This window comes from Aquarana catesbeiana, linkage group LG07 (assembly GCF_042186555.1).
Source record: "Aquarana catesbeiana isolate 2022-GZ linkage group LG07, ASM4218655v1, whole genome shotgun sequence".
In the NCBI taxonomy this organism is placed as follows: domain Eukaryota; kingdom Metazoa; phylum Chordata; class Amphibia; order Anura; family Ranidae; genus Aquarana; species Aquarana catesbeiana.
In genome coordinates, this window is record NC_133330.1 from 343,595,966 (window position 1) to 343,607,609 (window position 11,644).

Below are 11,644 nucleotides of genomic sequence, written 5' to 3' on the forward strand. Positions count from 1 at the left end.
TAGTCTAAAATGGTTACCCAAATCTACTTTCGGATCACCGGACAAAAAGACCACCATCAGCAACTAGAGAAATGCCTCACTTTAATAGATGACTGGATGACCATTAGTTCCCTCAAACTCAACGGGTCAAAAACAGAACTTCTCTACCTACACGCTAACCAAAATCCCAAAACCAAGACTCCATGGACACCTCCCGCCATCTTTGGACAGACCATCTCTCCGAGCACCAAAGCAAAAAGTCTTGGAGTTATCTTTGACTAGGAAATGACAATGGATGGACAAATAGGATCAGTAGTTAGCGGATCTCACCATCTCCTCCGCCTGTTACGCAGACTCATCCCCTTCATCCCAGAAGATGACAAAGCAGCAGTAGTTGGAACAATCATCAATTCCGTCTTGACTACGCAAACTCACTCTACCTAGGATTACCCCAATATCAGCTTACGCGCCTACAGGCCATTCAAAACGCGGCGGCAAGACTACTAACAGGAAAAAACCCTGGGAGTCCATCTCCCCATCCCTGAGGAGCCTACATTGGCTAACAGTAAAGAATCGGATCACATTCAAGACCCTCTGCCTCGCCCACAATGCATACAAGGCAACGCCCCTCAATACCTCCAGAGAGAAAATAAAACATTACTCACAGAATCGCAATCTGCGATCATCTAGCCAAAACCTCCTCCTAGTTCACAAATATCGCTACAAAGCAAGGGGAGAAGGAATATTCGCAGTCCAGGGACCTCGGCTATGGAACTCTCTTCCGACTCACATCCGCATGGAAGAAAACCATCTGGCTTTCAGGAAAAACTCAAGACTTACCTCTTCCAATGAAACTGACAACACAAACGCATCAGCGCCTTGAGGTGATTCAGTTTGCATTTGCAGCGCTTTACAAATCATTCATTCATTCATTCATTCATTCACTTCATCTCAACTTCTTCCCTATCTAGGGGACCAGTTGTGTTCTAGCAAAAGTAAGTTCACCCCCTCTATACCCTAAGCCTCTCATCATGGGGCCCCCGTCAACCAACCTCCACCCACCCCAACTCCTCAGTATAATCCCTCTCAGACATTTCATTTGATTGACGGGAGCCATGACTCCTAAAAGCCGTAAATCCTGGGCCACACTGGGGTCCTCACCCTGCTACACATTTCACCCAAATGGACTTCAGATGGTCTTTCCATAACAAACCTGTGACCCCATGTTTTAGTGTCCCCTGTACAGCGCTATGGAATATGTTGGCGTTACATTCTGCTTTACATATGTAGACATTATGGCTAGGTCCACAATTATGGGTTTAAATAAAACAAAAATCTTACGAGCAACCCTCAAGGGGAGTATGAGTAAACTTCCTTACCAGCTGCTAGCACTTCTCACATTCCCATAAATGTGCAAAAAAACCCCCAAAAAAACAAACGTATACAACCAATCAATGTGCCGCGCTAATCTGAATTAATAAAATAAAATCCTTAGTGATATAGTGACGTAAATGAACTACCCTTAAAAAAAAAAAAACAAACATATGCAAATTCATGTAAACACATCATCACGTGCAAAATTTGCATATATAATAATACTATCAATACACTATATTAGTGCTAAGCGCGACATCCTTAACAATCAAATATGTGCAAATTAATATAAACAAATCATTGCATGTGCAAAATAAGCGCAATAATAATGATAATAATACACCACATTTGTGCAAAACGTCCCATTAAGTGAAAAACAAAAAAGGCGTACAATGTACCCCATACTCATTCACATGGGGGGTTGGTCTGGGGGCCCCCTTGTTAAAGGGGGCTTCCAGATTCCGATGAGCCCCCCACAACCACTGCCCAGGGTTGTCAGGAAGAGGCCCTTGTCCCTATCAACATGAGGGACAAGGCGCTTTGGGGGCACAAAGCACCCCCTGCCCCAAACCCCCCCCCCCATGTTGAAGGCATGTGGCCTGGTATGCTTCAGGAGAGGGGGGCTGCTCACTCATTCCCTCCTTCTCTTTCCTGGCCTGCCAGACTGCATGCTCAGACAAGGGTCTTTTATGGACTGGGGGGGTGGGGGGGAAGGAACCCTGCGCCGTTTTTTTTCTTTATTTTATTTAAAATACCTGGGTGTGGCAATTGCAACCGCAAGTGTGATTTGACTCTTTTTTTTTTTTTTTTTTTTTTCTTTAGAAATGTCAGTTTTACTGCAGCATGTTCTATACGTGCTACAGATGTGCCACTTTACAGGCAGCCTAAGGAAACCGCCCAGGCGCTATATTTATAGGAATTTTTCATTTTTATTGTTCCACTTTAAGCATCATTAAAATCACTGCTCCTTTAAAAAATAATATTTTTTTTGTTTGCATTGATACATGTCCACCAGGGCAGTACCTAGAACCCCATACCCCTTTTATAGCCAATTACTTGCATATATGCCTTCAAAATGGGGAATTTTGATGTCTCAGGTTTGGCTCTCGTAGACTTCAATGGATTTTGCGGTTCAAGGCCGAACTTTTCCCCCGTTCGGGAGCACTGCTGCAAACCGAACCGGGGGGTGTTTGGCCCATCTCTAATGTCTGGACCAAGGGTTAGTGTTAAATGTTAGGTTTAGGGATAAGGATTAGAGTTAGCATTAAATGCTAGGGATTAGGGTTAAGGGTTAGCGTTAAATGTTTGGGTTTGTGATAAGGGTTAAGATTAGTGTTAATTGTTACGGTTATGGATAAGGGTTGGCGTTACATTTTAAGAATAAGGGCTGGGGTTAGCGGTAAATGCTAGGGTTAGGAATAAGGGTTAGCATTAAATGCTAGGGTTAAGGGTTAGGGTTAGCATTAAATGCTAGGGTTAAGGGTTAGGGTTAGCATTAAATGCTAGGGTTAAGGGTTAGGGTTAGCATTAAATGCTAGGGTTAAGGGTTAGGGTTTGCATTAAATGTGCATTAAATGTTAGCGATAAGGTTTAGCGTTAATAGTTGGGGTTAAGGGTTAGGGTTAGCGTTAAATTATTAGGTTTAGGGATTGGGGTTAAGGGTTAGGATAAGCATTAAATGTTAGATTTAGGGATTAGGGTTACATGTTGGGGTTAGGGATAAGGGTTAGGCTTAGCATTCAATGCTAGGGTTAGGGTTCGCATTAAACATTATGGTTAAAGTTTTTAGTGATGAATTTTAGGGTTAGTGATAAGGGTTAGCATATAATGTTAGGGTTAGGGATAAGGGTTAGGGTTAAATATTAGGGTTAGCAATGAATGTTGGGGATAAGGGTTAATGGTTAGAGTAAGCCTTAAATGCTAGGGTTAGGGTTAAGAGTGGTAAATGCTAGGGTTAAGGGTTAGCATTAAACATTAGGGATTAGGGTTAAGGGTTAGGGTTGGTGTTAAATGCTAGGGTTAGGGATAAGGGTTAGGGTCAGTGTTAAATGTTAGGGTTAATGGTTAGGCTTAGCATTAAATGATCGGGTTAGGGAAAAGGGTTAGAGTTAATGGTTAGGGTTAGCATAAAATGTTATGGTTAAGGGTTAGGTTTAGTGATGAATCAGATCTTTGGTTCCTCGTGGGTGGGATTGGAGAATCTTCACGGAAGATTGAGGTTTATGAATAAAAATTGGTCCAGGTATATGTATTGTACGTATGAATGGGAGTTATTGATTTTAGATTGTAAGCTCCTTCAGGGCAGGGAGTGATATGAATGTACAGTATAGATGTAAAGAAATGCGTAAATTGATGGCGCTATATAAGTACCTACGATAATAATAATAAAACACATTATAGCAGCAGAAGATTGTATGTGATTGTCCATCCCGCCTTCCATTGTCACATATCCATCTCTTCTTATCTTTTGTGCCCCACAGGTTGCCCTATGCGGGGTACTTTGGCGGAGTCTCGGGGTTGAGTAAAGCTCAGTTCTTGAAGATAAACGGTTTCCCCAACGAGTACTGGGGCTGGGGGGGAGAAGATGACGACATTTACAACAGGTTGGTGAGATTTACTGCAATCTTATCCGGCAGATAGAAGTCTGAGCCGTCTACAGAGATTATTGTGCCGGAGAGACGGGAAAGGGCTGATGATGTCACAGATGTGTCCTCTGTATTATGTTTCATAAAGTTATTTTCTTGAATGATTCCTACCACAGCGCCCCCTGCATGCATACTGTGTCTGATATATATATATATATATATATATATATATATATATATATATATATATATATATATATATATATATATAATATAGATGGGGAGTTGGTGTCTCTGGGGGTATAATATAGACGGGGGGGTTCGTGTCCCGGGGAGTATAATATAGACGGGGGTATAATATAGATGGGGAGTTGGTGGCTCGGGGGGTATAATATAGACGGGGGGGTTGTGATTTGTGTCAGATGCCATTTATAATGGACATACATTGCAGCCGATACATTGTATGAAATGAATATAAATGTTTCTATCTCTGTTCTCCAGGATAACACTGAACGGTATGAAAGTTTCCCGACCCGACATCCGCATTGGACGATACCGGATGATCAAACACGAGCGAGATAAGCACAATGAACCCAATCCTCAACGGTAATTCATAATCGCCTCCACCTGCCTGCACCATCCTTCCTTCTCCACACTGCAACCCCCATCCCTCCATCCTTCCACCCCCCCCATCCCCCCATCCTTCCATCCCTCCATCCTTCCATCCCCCCATCCTTCCATCGCCCCCATCCCACCATCCCTCCATCAGTCTACGCTCCACATCCTCTGCTTCACCTAATCAATCTGCACTCTATCTTTCTTTTTTTCTTTATATAGTACTGTGCAGAAAGTTCTAGGCAGGTGTCAAGAAATGCTGTAAAGTAAGAATGATTTCAGAAATATATATATCTTAATTGTTTTTTTTTATCCATTTCCAAAATGCAAAGTGAGCAAACAGAAGAAAAATCTGAATCGGATTGATATTTGGTGTGACCACCCTTTGGTTTTAAACCAGCATCAATTCTTGCCCACTTTGTACACTTGTACAAAGTCAGAGATTTTGTAGGATTAGAGTCAGGCGTATGATTAACCAATTATGCCAAGCAGGTGCTAATGATCATCAATTCCATATGTAGGGTGAAACAGAGTTATAAACTGCAAACAGCAGCTGTGTAGGAGGCTTAAAACTGGATGAGGAACAGCCAAACTCTGCTACTAAGGTGAGGTTATGGAAGACTGTTTCATGTCATAGGTCATTCACCGTGGCAAGACTGAGCCCAGCAACAAGATACAAGGGAGTTATACTGAGTCAGTAGGGCCTCTCCCAAGCAAAGATTTAAAAGCAGACTGGGGGTTCAAGATGTGCTGTTCAAGCTCTTTTAAAGAAGCACAAAGAAACGGGCAACAGTAAGGAGCGAAGACGCAGTGGTTGGGTAACGTTGATGAGTGTAGACGCAGTGGTCAGCCAGCAGTTGAAAGACACATCATACTTGCCTTCCCTTCCACATTTGAAGATGCCCAGGAATGCCATAAGCACAGAACTAGTGGAAACCAGTAGGATCCAGGTACACTGGAGGAAACCAGTAGGTCCCAGGTACACTCATCTACTGTCCTGTGAAGTCTGGAGGAAACCAGTAGGTCCCAGTTACACCCGTTTACTGTCCAGAGAAGTCTGGAGGAAACCAGTAGGACCCAGATACCCCCATCTTCTGTCCAGAGACGTCTGGAGGAAACCAGTGGGACCCAGGTACCCCCATCAACTGTCCGGAGAAGTGGAAGAATTGTGGCCAAAAATCCTCCAAATTGGAAACAAGGCTAAGCGAAGAGAGTCAAAATGTGAAATGTTGACTGTAGCAGGAGGCAGTTTGTTGGAGGAAGGGTTGGAGAGAGCGGTACAATGAGTGTCTGCAGCTAACTGTGAAGTATGGTGGAGGTCCTTGCTGCAAATGGTGAGATTTGGAGGATCAATGGTGTCCTCAATGCTGAGAAATCCAGGCAGATACTTATTTCTCCATATTGTCATACCTTCAGGGAGGCGTGTGATTGGCCCCAAATTTATTCTGCAGTAGTACAACCACCCCAAGCATTCAGCCAATGTCATTAAGAACTATGTTCAGTGTAAAGAAGGAGAAGTTCTGGAAGTGAGGGTTTGGCCCCCCCAGAGCCCAGATCATCATGGAGCCTGTCTGGGATGAAGGAATGGAGGCAGCCGACATCCATAGAAGACCTGTGCTCAGTTCTCCAAGATGTACATAGAACAACCCACCTAGAGAGTTCCTTCACCAACTGTGTGCAAGTCTACCTAGAAGAAGGCAAGGGGGGGGGCACCCCAAAATATTGATTGGATTTGGATTTCTCTTCATTTACTTTCCATTTTCGTTGATAAAAATAAACTATTAACACTTCGATTTCTGAAAGCTTTCTTATACAGCATTAGCATCACATCTGCCTCCTATGACTTTTGCACAGTACTGTAGATATACTTGTATATCTCAAACAAATGTGGCCTTACATCCTTTGCATTGCTCTTGCTGTCCCTGGAGAGCTGTAGAGATATCACTGAGGTCCTACTAATTCAACAATTCTTTGCTTCTTTGCTTGTTGCTACCTTTTTACAGACTCTCTGCATACAAAGCAACCTTGGCTTCATGTTAGCTGTATATCTGGGTAAGCTCACATTGGGGTGTATACGGTAATAAAGGGGTGCTTGGGAGCCTCCTTTATATAACACCTGAAAATGGTGCAGATGGTCACTATTAAAGTCCTGAACCTCCCGTGGTAGACTTTGTTTTGTACATGGATCCAAATACTTTACAGAAGGCATGTGCTCTATAGACATGATCAATCCCATCAGCCGGATACGAGGAAATGTCCACCTTCTGCTTCTATTATCGGAGTCCTGTTATGATCTGCACCCCCAGACTGCACTTCCAACCTCTGCACCTCACTTGTCCCTGCACCCCCAAACCTCTTCACCTTTCCAAAGTCTGCACCTCCCTGTCCTTGCACCCCCAAATCTCTTCACCCCCCCCCCCAACCTCTGCACCTCCCTGTCCCTGCACCCCCAAACCTCTTCACTCCTCCTAATTCCGCTCCTCACTTGTCCCTGCACACCCAACAACCAGTCTCTGCACCACCTTGTTCCTGCACCCCCCCTCCAGCTCTGCACCTCCCTGTCCCCCTGACATCCACACCTCCCTGTCCCTGCACCCCCTCCCCAAACTCTGCACTTCCCTGTCCCTACACCCCCAAACCTCTTCACCCCGCCAAAGTCTGCAACTCCCTGTCCCTGCAACCCCCCCCCCCCCCCCAACCTCTGAACCTCACTTGTCCCTGCATCCCCAAACCTCTTCACCCCTCAGAATTCTGGACCTCCCAGTCCCTGCACACCCAACAATCAGTCTCTGCACCACCTTGTCCCTGCACCCCCCCCTCCAACTCTGCACCTCTTTGTCCCCCTGACATCCACACCTCCCTGTCCCTGTACCCCCTAACCTCTGTACCCCTGCAGACTCTGCACTTCCCTCTCCCTGCACCCCCAACCTCTGTGCACCCCCAACCTCTGCACCCCTGCAAACTCTGCACTTCCCTGTCCCTGCACCCTTCCAGTCTTTTCACCCCCCTATCCCAGAACCCCACAACCTCCACACCCTCTCCAAGTTCTGCACTTCCTTTCCCTGCATCCCCTGCCCCTGAGTTCTACACCCCACTATTCCTGCAGCCCCTAATCTGCACTTACCTGTGACTGCACACCCAACTTCCCCAAATTCTAAACCCTCTCAAACACAGCACCCTAACCTCTGCACCCCTCACTCTCTGCACTTCCCTGTCCCTGCACCCCTGCAAACCCTGCACTTCCCTGTCCCCGCACCCCTCCAATCTCTGCAGCCTCCCTAAACGCTGCACTTCCCTGTCCCTGCACCCCCAACCTCTGCACCCCCCCCCCCCCCTAACTCTGCACTTCCCTGTCCCTGCACCTCTCCAATCTCTACACCCCCCCTCCCCCCCAACTCTGCACTTCCCTGTCCCTGCACCTCTCCAATCTCTGCAGCCTCCCTAAACTCTGCACTTCCCTGTCCCTGCACCCCCAACCTCTGCACCCCCCCCCCAAACTCTGCACTTCCCTGTCCCTGCACCACTGTACTTCCTTGTCCCTGCATTCTTCCAATCTCTGCACCCCCCTATCCCAGAACCCCTCAACCTCTGCAGCCTCCCCAAATTCTGCCCTTCCTTCTCCCTGCATCCCCCACCCTGAATTCTGCACCCGTCTCCTTAACCACTACACCCCACTATTCCTACAGCCCCAAATCTGAACTTCTCCGACCCTGCACACCCAATCTCCCCAAATTCTAAACCCTCTCGAACACAGCACCCCAACCTCTGCACCCCTCAACCTTTGCACTTCCCTGTCTTTGTATCCCCAACCTCTGCAACCCCCCCAACTAACGCTGCACTTCCCTGTCTTTGTACCCTACCCGTGTCCCCTCTCCCAGCCTCTGCACCCTCTGTACCTCTCTGTTACTGCATCCCCCCAACCTCTGTAAAGGTTGCACCTCCTTGACCCTGCACACCCACCCCAAATTTTACACCCCCCCCCCTCAACCACTGCACTCCACAGTCTATGTGCCCCTAAACTTTGCACCACATTTCACCCCATGCCCCCCCAAAAAACATTTTTATTTGCACACTACCTCCTAAAATTCTGCTCACCCAGTGCACCCCACTGTCTCTGCACCTCTCTACAACCCCTCACCGGTCTACCCCTCCAGTCTTGATCCCCTTGCTTTCTGCACCCCCAGATTTGCCCCCCCCTGGCTGGAATAGCGTGTCTGTTCGCTGGGTCACCTTCACACGTCTATGAACGGTGCGTCCTCATCCTGGTCTATAAATCTAAGACGCCGGATTGGGTGATCATGTCTATGAGGTACCCGCAGGCATTTCTGGGGGGAAACACATTTACACAGAATTGTAAAACCTCTTCTGATGTTCAGACAATGAGGGGGGGATGGTGGAAGCTGGTCGCTATCTACATATCAGAGCATCTCTATATCTGAGACTTCTGCAGAGATCTGTAGAGGAATCTGAACAGACATGAAAGCTTTTCTATTCTCCATAAGTGACATTTTCATGTCTGGCACGGCTTCGAGGTGTACAATAAATTGATGTATTTATAGGGATGGCAGCACCCTCTAGTGGAGCAGATATGCAGCGGGGGCCCCTTTAATGAGTTCAGCCAAGAATGGTCAGAGAGGGATTCCTCCTTATAGAAGACCGGCTCAGAATATTTCATCATGGAAGGAAGTAATCCCTACGCAGCACCTGATAGGACGATCTGTAATCATAATCCCTTTCTGGGTGACCCCCCCAGAGATCTATGTGTGCCGAGAAGCTTCGCTTATTCATTAGCACAGAAATAGAAACAATTTATATCTCCAGCGCTCTATGGGACCTAAAATTGTCTTCAGAGTTCATCACCAAGTCACCCTAATTACATGATTCATTGACATCACATACTTGTGTAACTTTCCCGGCAATTGTTACTTCCGAAGGAATATCGCTACATTGTATCCGCACTTCATTCAGATCGATTCTGGGAGGAGCCTAAAAGATGTATTTATACAAGGCTAAACAATTATTAAATGGAGTCTCCTGCTATATATGCTGAGATAGACCCCCTCTCATTGAGATATGAGTGTATACTTCATTCCTCCACACTTGTTGTACAGAATAATAAATAGCAAAGACACTTTACATCTGTAGACAAAGCGCTTGGGAATCCCGATCTGCAGTCTTCACCAGAACTAAGCCTGGAGTACAGGCCTATACAGATCCACAGAGGACCTTCACCCAACCCACCCACCCCCCCCTCCCCCCTCGGTGATACCTGCTGAGTTACCCTCCCGGATACTCTCCTTGTTCCACCTCCATAGATGGATTACCACATTCTCAACCAGGGTTTCTCCAGAGGTTGCTGGGGGTTCCTCGAGCTGTGGCTGATTGACCTCCCATCTGATGGTGCCTCCATAGTTCTGGGACCAACACCACTTGGCAGTGCCAACTACACAACTCCAATGATCTTTAAAGCAGTGGTTCCCAACTCCTGCCCTCAGGACCTACTAACAGGCCAGGCTTGCAAGATAATTTAAAAATATATCACAGGTGATATCATTTGCTGCTCGGTAATTGCAGTATTCTAGTCTTAATCTCCCCAAAGTAATACTTAAAATCTGGCCTGTTAGTGGGTCCTGAGGACAGGAGTTGAGAACCACTGCTTTAAAGGATATTCTTCCCACTGATCACCAATGTAAGGAACATTCTTCCCACTGATCACCAATGTAAGGAACATTCTTCTCACTGATCACCAATGTAAGGAACATTCTTCTCACCGATCACCAATGTAAGGAACATTCTTCTCACTGATCACCAATGTAAGGAACATTCTTCTCACTGATCACCAATGTAAGGAACATTCTTCTCACTGATCACCAATGTAAGGGACATTCTTCTCACTGATCACCAATGTAAGGAACATTCTTCTCACTGATCACCAATGTAAGGAACATTCTTCTCACTGATCACCAATGTAAGGAACATTCTTCCCACTGATCACCAATGTAAGGAACATTCTTCCCACTGATCACCAATGTAAGGAACATTCTTCTCACTGATCACCAATGTAAGGAACATTCTTCTCACTGATCACCAATGTAAGGAACATTCTTCTCACTGATCACCAATGTAAGGAACATTCTTCTCACTGATCACCAATGTAAGGGACATTCTTCTCACTGATCACCAATGTAAGGAACATTCTTCTCACTGATCACCAATGTAAGGAACATTCTCCTCACTGATCACCAATGTAAGGGACATTCTTCCCACTGATCACCAATGTAAGGAACATTCTTCTCACTGATCACCAATGTAAGGAACATTCTTCCCACTGATCACCAATGTAAGGAACATTCTTCCCACTGATCACCAATGTAAGGAACATTCTTCTCACTGATCACCAATGTAAGGAACATTCTTCTCACTGATCACCAATGTAAGGAACATTCTTCTCACTGTTCACCAATGTAAGGAACATTCTTCTCACTGATCACCAATGTAAGGAACATTCTTCTCCACTGATCACCAATGTAAGGAACATTCTTCTCACTGTTCACCAATGTAAGGAACATTCTTCTCCACTGATCACCAATGTAAGGAACATTCTTCTCACTGATCACCAATGTAAGGAACATTCTTCCCACTGATCACCAATGTAAGGAACATTCTTCTCCACTGATCACCAATGTAAGGAACATTCTTCTCACTGATCACCAATGTAAGGAACATTCTTCTCCACTGATCACCAATGTAAGGAACATTCTTCCCACTGATCACCAATGTAAGGAACATTCTTCTCACTGATCACCAATGTAAGGAACATTCTTCTCACTGATCACCAATGTAAGGAACATTCTTCTCACTGATCACCAATGTAAGGGACATTCTTCTCACTGATCACCAATGTAAGGAACATTCTTCTCACTGATCACCAATGTAAGGAACATTCTTCTCACTGATCACCAATGTAAGGGACATTCTTCTCACTGATCACCAATGTAAGGGACATTCTTCTCACTGATCACCAATGTAAGGAACATTCTTCTCACTGATCACCAATGTAAGGAACATTCTTCTCACTGATCACCAATGTA

The 11,644-nt window shown here is 45.6% G+C and overlaps 1 protein-coding gene across 2 annotated transcripts in view; it reads left to right on the forward strand.

Moving 5' to 3' along the window:
* The window catches only part of B4GALT2 (beta-1,4-galactosyltransferase 2), a 126,621-nt gene that overhangs the window by 110,102 nt on the left and 4,875 nt on the right, over positions 1 to 11,644 (forward strand). For both annotated transcript variants that reach the window (XM_073593973.1, XM_073593975.1), the window contains exons 5-6: positions 3,834 to 3,956; positions 4,440 to 4,544. In XM_073593973.1, the coding sequence (XP_073450074.1) occupies positions 3,834 to 3,956; positions 4,440 to 4,544 (228 nt within the window). The remainder of the gene's footprint in view (positions 1 to 3,833; positions 3,957 to 4,439; positions 4,545 to 11,644) is intronic.